At 57.0% G+C, this 12279-nt stretch overlaps 1 protein-coding gene across 3 annotated transcripts in view; it reads right to left on the bottom strand.

The window, feature by feature from the left end:
* Positions 1-8454, bottom strand: part of ELN (elastin) — a 32565-nt gene extending 24111 nt beyond the window's left edge. For all 3 annotated transcript variants that reach the window (XM_082671671.1, XM_082671672.1, XM_082671673.1), the window contains exons 1-4: positions 8314-8454; positions 2086-2136; positions 1092-1118; positions 208-240 (exon numbers count right to left, since the gene is read on the bottom strand). In XM_082671671.1, the coding sequence (XP_082527797.1) occupies positions 208-240; positions 1092-1118; positions 2086-2136; positions 8314-8395 (193 nt within the window). In that variant the 5' untranslated portion in view covers positions 8396-8454. The remainder of the gene's footprint in view (positions 1-207; positions 241-1091; positions 1119-2085; positions 2137-8313) is intronic.
* Positions 8455-12279: the final 3825 nt, after the last annotated feature.

Below are 12279 nucleotides of genomic sequence, written 5' to 3'. Positions count from 1 at the left end.
CAAGCTGCCTCCAGCCTCCTGACCCTGGATGCCCCAGAGCCTGGCCCTAGCCAGGTCATAGGTGGGGTTGACCAGGGGGCAGAGGGGCTGTTGCTGCCCACCGCCTCCCTCCCTCCTCCGTCCATAGGCTGGGTTCACAGCTCTGCGGACCCTTCCCTCCCCTACCCCGTCGGCACTCACTCAGTGCTCTGAGGCCACGGGTCTTACCTGGCTTGGGTGGTTTGCCTCCAGGGCCCAGTGCTGCAGAGGGAAGAGATGGTGGTAAATGGGGAGTCCCAGCCCACCTGACCTACCACGATCCCCCAGGGTACTGCGGGGTCTCACTGTGAGGTGAGGAATGATCCTCCCCTCTGCACAGGGAGCTGCTGGGAGCCCAGTGTCCACATGCCTGTGTGGGAAGCCCAGCTCTGGCCCTGATTTGGCGTTACCCTCTCTCACACTGTTTCCCAGCCTCTGAAGGGGATGATGCTTCCCGCGCAGTTGGCTTTGCAGGGATATTACTGAGGATCAAAAGAAATGTGAAAGAGGGACTTCCCTGGTGGCGCAGTGGTTAAGAATCTGCCTGCCAGTGCAGGGGACATGGGTGCGAGCCCTGGTCCGGGAAGATCCCATGTGCCGCAGAGCAACTAAGCCTGTGCGCCACAACTACTGAGCCTGCGCTCTACAGCCCGCGAGCCACAACTACTGAGCCCGTGCACCTAGAGCCCGTGCTCCACAACAAGAGAAGCCACCGCGATGAGAAGCCCACGCACCTCAATGAAGAGTAGCCCCCGCCCGCAGCAACTAGAGAAAGCCCGCACACAGCAACGAAGACCCAACGCAGCCAAAAATAAATTAATTAATTTGAAAAAAAAAAGAAAGAAATATGAAAGAAGGCAGGGCCCCCAGGGAAAGAGGCCAGGGGGAGAGGCTTAGGGGACTCGTGAGTTCTAGTTCTTAGACAAATCCCTCCCCAGTGGATGCTCGGTCTGTGAAATGAGGGGTCCCTTAATGTCTGGGCCTTCTGAGGTTCTCAGATCTGAGCACGTATGTGGACTAGAGTGAGACCCAGACCCCATCGCTGAGGAACCAAGTTTGGCGTCTGAGCTCACCTCCTCCCAGGCCTCCGAGACCAGCGCCTGTGTTGAGGGGAGAGAGAGAGAGAGAGAGAGAAAGAGAGAGAGAGGACCATCAGGGTCCCTGCCAGGAAGCCATCCATTGACCCTGGCAAATCCACCGCTGCCTAGCCATATGACCTCAGGCAAGCCTTGACCTCTGTGAGCCTCTGTTTCCTCATCCATCTCATCGGGGAAACAGCTGTGTGCCTGTGTGTACCTGGGGGTGTGCTGGTAGCTGCCCTCACTTCCACGTTGGTTCTGAACACTCAGACACATTGTAAGTATTGAAAATATTAGGTTTGACGTTTCAATCTACTTTAAGACATTATGCTTTTTTCTAAATTAAAAGAAAAATTGTAAAGGAATTATAGTCCAATAAAGATGTTAAAAAAAGAAAATACGTCCCCCGCCACCCCCCACCATGCCATTGAGTTAATATTCTGCCCATTTTCTCTTTTTGGAGGGGGCCCAATCTCCATCCGCACCTAGTCCTTGCTTTTATATTGTTTTTACTTGAGAATCACTTTACCATGTTACCCGACAGACAGCATATTCATAATTTTTAGTAGTTGCATCATATAAGTTTATTTAATCACACCCTCCAGTCAGGTGGGTTTCTTGTTTGCATTTTTGCAAGGAACATTCCTACGAACCTTGGGGCAGATGGTTCTTTTTCTCTTCTCAATTATTTCCTTTGAATGGGTTTCCAAGAGTGAGGTGAATGGTTCGAAGACTAAAACAGCAGGGATCGGTGAGGCGGTCACTTTCCGACAGTCTCACAAGCATTGCGTTTCATCTTTCAGAAACTTTGTGCTCTTAATAGTTGTAAAATAGCATCATGTAACTGCTTTTTAAAATAGGAGTGACTTATGGGTCCTCTGGGGTAGGTGTGCCAATGTTCCTCCCTTCTGCAGTGTCACAATGTGCATCTCTCACAAATGTAATCACCATGTCTTACCTGGGAGTGTGACAATTTCATGTACATTACCTGGGAAGAAGACGCCTCCAGGCACTGCACCAGGAACAGCCCCTGGGACCCCTGGAATGAAGTAGGTAGAGTCCTCCATTAGCCAGAATGAATAAAAGCATGCTAACAATAAAGATAATGATGATGATAATAATACTGCGTGTCTGCAAAGCAATTTAGGTTGACTAAGCAAATAATGTTTACAAAGCATTTTCTCATTCATGCTCCTCAAAATGGCCTGGTGAGGCTGGAAGGGCAGAGGTTATTATCTTCATGTTAACAGATGTGAAGTCAGGCTCAGAGAGGTTAAGGGATGTGCGGGGCGGGGGGGGGGGGGTCACACAGGTGGAAAGAGATCGAGCCTGGATTCAAAGCCAGGCTACTCCTCTGAGCATAACGGTTTGCACTGCGTTACCTGGAGAGAGCCTGGCATGGGGCTGGGTCTGAGCACCTTTTGCTGGGCAGCCAAGCCTCTCTAGCCCTGAGCGGCACGGGAGGGGCCAGAGCTGTGTGAGGGCAGGCCGGACCGTTACAGTGAGCGGTAAGGAATCGTGGCTGCTGCCGACAAAAGTGCGGCCATTCCCACGCTGAGAGGACGGCGTGAGGTCCGCCTCCTCAGCCACCAGGCAGCAGTGGTTGGGTGGTGCTCTGGCCGTCTGACACAGAGCTGTCTAAGGAGGCGCCGGGGCCCAGAGGGGGACACCATGAATGAGCAAAGTGAATAGTTTCCGAAGGAAAAGCTAATTCACTGGCCAGTCCAGGGGCTGTCTGCCCAGCCCAGATCACGAGTTCAGTCCCCACGGACCAGTGAAGCTCTCACCGGGGAACGCTGTGATGCAGGGCTCCAGACCCAGCCTGCACGTAGTCATGGCAACAGACAATCCTGGAGCACACCAGGCCCCGACTGCACCGCCACAGAACGGCCCCAGCCTTGACAAGCCGCCTTGCCGGTGCCCCAGCCCGGGCCCCAGCACCACCCTGCCGAATGGGGCGCGGACTGGGCTGGGGGACAGTGTCGGGCAGCTCCGCAGTGTGCCCAGCAGACGTCTGGCCTGCTGGCCCCAGGGCTCTGTCAGCCTAAGCCATGACCCAGCAGGGTAGAGGATGCCAAGCTCTCATGGCCACCCCGTGCCAAAGCCCCGGCGCCACCCCCTTACCTCCCCCCCCGGGCCTGAGGCCCCCCAGGCACTGCAATCCAGGCCTGGAGTGTCTAAGCAGTCTGCTCAGAGCCTCAGGGGCTCAGGGCAGTGGCCCCAGGAGGCTGGGCCTGCTGGGAATGAGCGCCTGGGTCCTGTCGTCGTCTGCCAAGTGCACACATGGTCCGCCCCAGGCCTTTGATGCCTTCTCTGGCTCTGGCCTCCGGCTCCGAGCTCTGTCTCTTATGTGCCTTTCCCTGTTGTGCTCCAGGCCTTTCTCTGCCTCAGCCTCTCTCCTCCTCCCCTTTCTCTCTCTCTAACCCTCTGCTCCAGGGCAGACTGCAGGAACGACATGGTGGGTGGAGGGAGCAAGGGGCTCAGGGTAGACCCATCTGGCCTCTAATCTTGGCTGTGCCACTTCTTACCATCTGTGTGACCTCAGGCAAGTCACTTAACCTCTCTGAACCTCAGTTTCCTTTGTAGCAACGTGGGGCTGATAACTGCTGCCTTGCCAGGTTGTTGCGAGTTGTCAAAGAGTTCAAGAAACCTGTCCTACCCTGGGCCTGGCACTCGGTAACGCTTAAAAAAAAAGGTGACACTTTGTTTCTACTTCACTGCACAGCACATGGCCTAAGGCCAGGTATACAGTAGGTGTTCAATAAAGGATGGGTGGGGGCTTCCCTGGTGGCGCAGTGGCTAGGAGTCCGCCTGCCGATGCAGGGGATGCGGGTTCGTGCCCTGGTCCGGGAGGATCCCGCATGCTGCGGAGCGGCTGGGCCCGTGAGCTGTGGCCGCTGGGCCTGCACGTCCGGGGCCTGTGCTCCGCAATGGGAGAGGCCGCGGAGGTGAGAGGCCTGCGTACCGCCAAAAAAAAATAAATAAAAAAAATAAATAAATAAAGGATGGGTGAGTTAGGTGGAGGGGAGGCAAGGAGGTTGCCTGTGGGTCTGGTCTGACCTGTTCCATCCCCAACCAGCCTAAGGGTCTCCCCACCTCGGGGTCCCCCCACCTCGGGCTGGCCTGGCTGAAGCCCCACTTCCTCTCCTGGGGTTCTGTTCCCTGACCAGTGGCCAGGCCCCTCCTGGGCCTGCCAGCTCCTTCTGCTTCTTCCGTCCCAAGCTCTTTCTTCTCCCTACTCTCCACCCCTATGATTCAGATCCCAACAGTGTTTGCCAAACTCCGTGCCTGAACCATCACGGCCTGGGGGGCCAGGGGTTCTGATCCCCATTTTGCACTGAGGAAATAGGGAAGGCTTAGTGGGTGTAAAGGATCTACGCCTGGCCTCTCTTCAAGCGCAGGAGAGGTGACAATAGAATAAGACAGGAGTTGATCAAAGGCCTTCGAAAGGCAGCAGCCTCCTCTCCTGCCCCATCATGGGAAGGGGCATCCTCCTTCCCACCTCCCCTCCTTGGCCTGAGAAGTTCCTCCTGCCAGGAATGCCCTCTCCTCTATCCAAGTCCTACCCTTCCACCAAGACTGGGCTCAGCTTCTCCCCCCTGCCGTCTCTGAGCCTGTGGTTCTCACTGCTCATCGGCCCAAAGCAGTTGGCCTGGAGCATACTTGTCTTGTTTTATGTGGGTTTGGCTTGTTTCACCGGCTAGCCCAGGGTGGAACTTGTCTCTTGCATCTTAGAATCATGATCCTATACTCTCAGGGATCGTAACTGTCTTCTGGCCTGGGCTGAAATTCCTTCTGCAAACATCCCATTGTGTTCCTGCTTGCACGCCTCCAGTGACAGGCAAATTCCCACCTCCCGATGCTGTCTGCTCTACCTGCGGAGAGATCTTCCTCCTACTGAGATAGAATCTGCCCCTCTGTCTCTCTAGGTCTGCCTCCCAGAGCCCCAAAGACTGAGGCCCATCTCTCATCCACAGAAGTTCCTCGAACATTTACCTTTTTTCAAGGTCTAACTCAAATGTCACTTCTTCCAGGAAGCCTTTCTGGATTTCCTGGGACTCCTCTAGGCCACCCCCTCTCCCAGTCTTGTCAGCTTCCTCCATTACTGCATCTCTGTTACACACTGGACAAAACGTGGCATGAGTAGCAAGAGGGAAAACTAAACCTCATAAACGCGCATGAATTACAAGGGTTGATCAGTCCAAGATAGCAAATTCTGAATAAGAGAATATACAGCTTTTAAAATTTGCATTCCCACAGTCCTCTTACTTGATGCTTTATTTGTTTATTTTTTTGCAATGTTCATTGCTGGAGCCTCCCACTGGCCCTAGGCAGTAAGTAGGGCAGGGATGTTTCTCCCCATTTTTCAGCCAGGGAAACCAAGAGTCAGAGAAATGAAGTGCTTGGCCCAGGAACCGCATCTGACCCCAATCACACGCAGGGCATTCTGCGTTCCAGATCCTTTGATCTAGGTTCAAAGATCTGGGAGATGGCTGTTTGGGAGCAAGCAGCAGGCCAGCAGGCCTTGGCAGGGGGCTTTGCCAGTTCCAAGTCCAGGGGGCCGGCCTGGGGCGCAGATAAGACCACACGAAGCTGTTTGTCGTTTGCACGGAGAAAGGCCGCCAAGCGTTTTTCAAAAACAATCCTCCAGTGACTGACTCTGTCCCCTCCCTCCCCCGGACACGTCTGCCCTCCTGCCTTGGCCCCAGCAAACTTGGAGCAGGATCACCCCCTAACCCCAAGGTCCAGGGTCCCAGAGGCGCCTCAGTCACCTGGGCAGCTTCTTACAAGACCTACAGGTCTGGGTCCCTCCCCAGACCAAATAAAGCAAGAATTCTTGGGTGAGACCCCACATCAGAATTGTTTCAAGTTCCCGGGAAACTCCAATTATGCAGCCAGGGCTGAAAATCCCTGTTGCAAACTGTCTTCAGTTCCGAAATAAGAAAACAAACAAACACCCAAAACCGAAATGACAAAATTTCTGGGGGTTTGGGGCAGCTGGTCCCGATTATAACTGATGTAATTTCTCTCTCTCTCGTGGCAGCTGATCAAAGCTACTTTTGACCCATCTTAAATGGGTCTAAACAACTTTTACCATCACAGAGGTTCCCGGGATGCCCCTTCCTTGTCTCCCCTGGCAACACGGTTCTTTGGAACTGGGGAACGCATGAGGGGTGGGGGGAAGCTGGGTTCCCTCAGGACAGCCAGGCAGGTGTGTGCGCATATGTGTTTGGGTGGGGGGCCCCTCCCACGTCCCATCTCTCTAGACTTCCTTTGGGAGGCTCTGGGCACCAACCCCAGAAGACATCATCAGTTCACACACCCCTTCTTTGGACCCAGCTACTCTACCACCTGGGACAGAGCTGAGAGTTATGTTTGCAAAGGAAGAACAGGACCAACGGAGCATTTAGCCCGGTCATTGAGGATGCATTCTTCTTAGGGCAGGCCCACCCCAGAGTACTTGGCCCCCAGCCTGCCCCTCCCCAAATGCTGCTCAGAACCTGGACCTTGGCCACCTCATCTTTGGCCCAGGGCAGAGAGCTGGCTGGTACTAATCCCCCTGGGGCTGCCTTAGCCTGTCTGAGCCTCAGTCTCCCCATTAGAAAAGCGTCGATAAAAATCCTCTACTCCCAGGGCTCCAGTGGGGACTAACCATCATGCTCTAGGTGGGAGCTCTCTCTGGGAAGGCAGATGTTCGGGGACCAAACTCCAGGGAGGAGGATCAGACAGGACCAGCGCTGCTACTCTCGGGCACAGGGGCGGCTGCTCCTCTGGGATTGTCTCGCTGCCCCCCACGGGCCCCATCTGAGGGTGCACACCATCCCTTGGCCTCGCCCAGACCCAGGAGTTGACCTCTGCAGGAAGCCCCTGCTCCCAGCGGTCCTGCCCAGCTGGTCAATCTCATGGAGGGAGCCCTTGCTGCTGCCCAGCCCCCTGCTCCAGCCCTCCGGCCTGGCCCTGCTGCAACCGGTGCACCTCCCCACGCTGGCCGCCACTGAAGGGCCGGTTCTCATGGCGAGGAAGACTCTCCCGGAAACCAGACCGCACCCAGGCTACCCCACCAAAGGCTCGTGAGGCTGCCTGCACCTCTCTTTTCCTGTGGCCAGGAGCACCGTCAGGGACCCCTGGTAGGCCACTCCCAGGGTCCCCCCAGGTGCTAGCAGCTCCGGGGGGGGCACCCTCGGGACCCAAGGCCAGGTGGCCCAGGAGTGCCCCGAGGTCCACTCAAGCCCCTGCCGCTCACCACTCTCCCTCTGCCAGGAGACGGATACCTTCCCCAGCTTCCTTGTGCTCGCTTGTGTCCCATACCACACATATACACACACACTCACACGCACAGTGACAAACCACACCCAGTGACACACCTGCACACCAGCTCTCCCACGTATACATGCCTGTCGGGTGGCAGACTTTTACACATGCTAATAGGCACTTTCACGTACCTACAGCACCCCTCCTCCCAAACACACACACACACACACACACCCCCCTGTCCAAGGATGAACCTGTGAACATTCATCCCCTCACAGAAACCTCCTCCTCTATTTGGTGACACGTCTGGGCATATACACAACATGCACACCTGTGCAAGAGCATGTAACACACTCACACATACACACTCACACGCCTGCATGCATGCTCCCAGCCCTCCTCACCAGGGACAGACCACAGCGGCAGCTTTCCAACTCGCAACCCTATAATCAACTTAACCCTGACTTTGCTCCGAGCGCGTCCTGACTTCCCAGGGGACAAGGAACCTGTGGTCAGAGAGCTCACTGCCGCTGAGCTGGCCTCCAGCCCAGGTCCCCTGCCCCCAGGGCACACGCGCACACCCGGCAGGTCCACAGGTGTGCAAACTGCTGGTGCCCACAGACCCGACGGGACCTCGTCAGCCCTTCCCCAGCATGCTCGCGACCCCCATACCGGGAGACCCCCCAGGACAGAGCAGGGCCCATCAGCCCTCTTGGGGCAGCAGAAGCCGGTGCTGGTTTGGGGCCACCCTGAGTTATGGGGCGATCGTGTGACAGGTTTCTGCTCAGCACGGCTGGCTCCCGGGAGGGGCAGTTCCAAGGATCCAGTGGCTGAGGGGCTCCTGCCTGGGACCCCCTGGAGGATGCTGGGGGTGAAGAGCTTCCTCTCGTCCGTCCGTCGGTCCAGCCACCTGAGCGGTAGGCCCGAGGGCTGCGGGCACGTCAGGGAACAGGGTGAGGCCTACCTCCAGGCTGCGAGGGGTGGAGGATACACAGCAGAAGCAGGAGGGCTCCGGGCCACAGGGCTGCAGCTGTCGGACCCGCCATCTCGGGGAGAAATGCCCCAGCCCGCTCTCTGCGCCTCGTTTTATCCCCAAAGCGTAATTGCTGCCTTGTCGGTCTGCGAGGGAAAGAGGGAGGGAGAGAGGGCGGGCGGGAGGGCGGGAGAAGGGGGAGGCCTCGGGGAGGGGGCCGCGGGGAGGGGGCAATTACGAAAGGCCGGCTCACAGCCTCCCAGGCTGGGTCTGACTGGACTGGACTGTGGGCTTTTTTCCTTAAAACACACGTGCGTGCACACACACACACATTCACACACACACACTCACACACACACACACACAGTTTCCCCCATCTCTCTCCTGCTTTCCCTCTGTGGCTGTTCTTTCACTGCTGGCCCCGTTCCCCGCCAGAAAGTGCGAGGGGGGCCCCTGCCAGGACAGCCCTCGGGAGAGGAAACGGGAGGGAGGGCCCTGCAGGCCGGCCAAAGATCCGGCCCCAGCCAAGGCCTGAGTGGCCAGGCCCCCGCCCCTGCGGCTGGGCCCCGGGCCCAGTGTGGGGAGACAGGCCAGCTGTCCCGTGCCTCTGCCCTTACCCCAGCCTCCAGACTCCCTCAGCACTCCCAGACCTGGCAAGAGACAGCCCTGCCCAAAGCTGGGGACAGGGGTGTCGGTGGATCTGGGGTCCAGGGCCCAGGCCAGTATCCGTAGAGGTCGAGGGCCTGTGGGCAGAATGGCCGGGAAAGTGAGATCATGTTGGCACTGCCCCGTGGGGCACCTGGGGAAAGGAAGGGGGACCCTGAGGCGCTGCAGGGCTCCATTCTTTGTGGGCTAAGGTCACAGCCTCCTGCCTGAAGCTGGGGAGGGTGTGATGGGTCAGCCTGGGATCCACGGCTGCAGAGGCCAAGGGGCTGCGGGCAGAATAGCCTGGGGGTTAAGACTCTGTTGGTGTCATTCCCCAGGGCATCTGGGGCCATGTGGGAGACTCTGACACATCACAGGGGCTCCATCTGTCAGGGATCGAAGTGCAGCCCCACGCAGGCCTGTGGAGGCCACAGTGTGTGCTGAAGGTCAGGCTGGACCCCAGGTGCCCTGCAGAGAACCGGGGGGCTGGGGAGCCCATCCAGACTGATAGGTGGCCCAGCCCCCCTCTATCACTTGGCCCCCACCTGTCCCAATGCTGAGCATCCCTAGCACCCAGACCAGACTCAGGAGCCCCCAGACTGCTGGTTCTCTTCCTGCCCCAGAACTCCCCGGGCTGACATTCCTTTGGTGGCCAGGAGGGGGCGGCCCTGAGCTAAAACAACAGGGACCAGCATTTCCAGAAGGACTCGGGCTGTTCCCGCCTGACTGTGCGGTATGGGGACCCTAGGGATTTGGGGGATGGGGTGGGGTGGGAAACGAGGGGGTCACGCCACCTCACCCAAGTGGGGAAGAAATTTGGGAGCCAGAGGATAGGAGAGGGAAACTGGTACCTGCCCTCATCACAGCCTGTGAGGGGGAAAAGTCGAGGCCATGAGTTCTGAGAGCTTTTCCCTGCACCCAGATGGAGAATGAGAGGAGGACACAGCCGCAAGTCAGAGGAAAGGGGTTAAAGGACCCCTCTTCCAGCCAGGAGCGCTGAAGCAGTCTGCAGGGCCTGCGGGTCCTGCAGGGGCAGCCAGGAGTGCAGACGCCAAAGGCCAGGCACTGGACTCGGTAGGACCTAGGACTAAATTCTTGTTCTAGCACTTTCTAGCAGGTTAACCTCTCCAGAGAACTGCAGCTTCCTCATCTGTCAAATGGTGATAAATATTCCCGCCTAGGAGGTTATTGCAAAGATGGGTAAGATGTGGTCATGGATTTCCGTACTGTGTCTGCAGATCCAAACGCTCTGTACGCTAGTCCTGGTCCTGTAGCGCTACCGTAACTACATCAGTTCTGCAAGAACCGCTCCTGTGTAGGTATTAGGCTTGGCTCTATGCTGGGTCACCTTGGGACCCTGGACCATCCCTTCCTCTCCTGGTCTCAGGCGGCAGCTGCTCCAAGAGTTTGGAAGGGCATGCATGCTAGCAGAGCTGTCTTGAAGCTGGGCGTGCACAGCAAGTGTGCAGCTCTTACTTCCTATGTGTGTTATTTGGTGGTGATCTGGGGGTGGTTCTTGGAGATTATGAGCCCCAGCCAGCCCTTGTTGGTGCGGGTAGCGGTGCTCAGGGTTAGGGTCTGAGGCTCAGGGCCTGGCTTGTGCCTGCTGGGGGAAGGGAGGGGAGGCGGAGGGGTGGGGTGCATCTGCGTGCCTGCCCCCTCCCGGGGAGGGGGGAGGAAGGGGGTTCTGGGGAGAAGCTGGGCCCCATTTCTCTCGGAGCAGTGACGTGGGCAGGAACCGGCTTTCAGACTTTCAAACCGCAGTCTGCTCAGTCTTTATTAATTCCAGAACTGGGAGAGAGGCTGGTGCCAGCGGGAGAGGGCTTGCTGTGGGGATCAGGAGAGGTGTGGAGGGGCGCTTGCAGGGATAGACTTGAGGCTGCTGGGCCAGGTCGCTCCCCACAGGGCCAGGGCCCCGTGTCCTGTCCCCCAGCTGCATGCTCCCTTCTCCTTAGCATCCTGTCTTACAGGAGCTCCATGAGCTCATATCCGACAAGGCTTCTGTACACCTCAAGAGGGGGCCTCAACTCAGAATCAAACCCAGCAGACTGATTATTCAGTGCAATTTAGCCCAATGCAGTCAATGCACAATGTAAGGACCGGGGGTTAGAATTTACACCAACATTCGTTCATTCAAGAAACGCAACAGTCCTCAACTGCTCAGTGCTCACCTTCCTGCATAGCTGTACAGATTAAATAAGGTCATAAATGTCGAAATGCCTGGGGCACCAAGTGCTGGAGGAGCTTGGCTTGACTGTTGTCACTGACAAGCATTACCCACCCACTTGCTCCTGGGCGTCCAGGTGAGTCACTGACAGGCTCTCCCTGTCCACCAGCATCTCCAGGTGTAGCCGTTTAGAAAAAAAAGGAGCCCCAGCCTCCACTCGGCTCTCAGCATGTCATTGCTTTGCTCAGAAACCCTCAGTTGCCTCTCAGATAAAGTCCAGTCTTCTGAGTACGGCCTTCAAGGCCTTGCCTGACCCGACTCCACTGCTCTGCTGCCCTCCTTCCTTCTGGCTGGTGGAGCTGCTCCCCAGCAGCCTGGACTTGTCCTGGAGGGCTAGGTGCTAGACCTTTGTTGCTGAGGTTCCCCTGGTCTCAGCTTCCTCCAGGTCTGTGCCCCTCAGCATCCCTGCCCCTGGAACCTCTCTGATGGTTCTTGAGTTGAACTTCGTGCTTTATTTTATCCCCCACTGACCGGCCTGGCCATCACTGAAGGCAGTTTGAGGACAGACCCATTTCCGTCTCCCTCGTTGTCCAAGAGTATGGGATGACAAACACAGATGTGCACGCCAGGAGATGTGGGCAGAGTTCTGGTGGTATGGACAGAGCTCCAGAATCCCAGGAGGTGTTGTTTCTGTTTTCTTCCTTGTCTTCACATGGTCCTTTTATCCGTTGAATGCAGGATGCGCTGTGTGCATGGGACCTTGGACCAGAGAGAGTAAGCGTGCGCTGCTGGGCTAGGCTGGGAAGAGCTGGCTGTCATCCAGACCTGGGACCCCTACTGGGGTCCCTCCCAGTGAGGGGGCCACTGTTGTCAGTCATTTACACCTCTGTGTGGGTGAGTGTCCCTCCAGGTGGTCCCAACAGGAAATAAGGTCCAGGTTATACCAATAGGGGAAAAACATGAATTTCTCATATGGACCCAAGTGAGATTTGGGAAGGAACTACATGCTGGTTGGGTAGCGTAGGTTCCGGTTTAGACGCTCCAAGAGAGAATTAGCAGGAAGGCAGAGTGAAGGACCTCTGGCCCGCCCCCTCTCATCCATGAGACACAGCTGCGGACATTAAGTCTGAGCTTTCCCCTCTGAT

The sequence above is a fragment of the Grampus griseus genome, assembly GCF_964374135.1.
Source record: "Grampus griseus genome assembly, chromosome: 14".
In the NCBI taxonomy this organism is placed as follows: Eukaryota; Metazoa; Chordata; class Mammalia; order Artiodactyla; family Delphinidae; genus Grampus; species Grampus griseus.
This window is presented reverse-complemented; position numbering and strand designations above follow the sequence as displayed.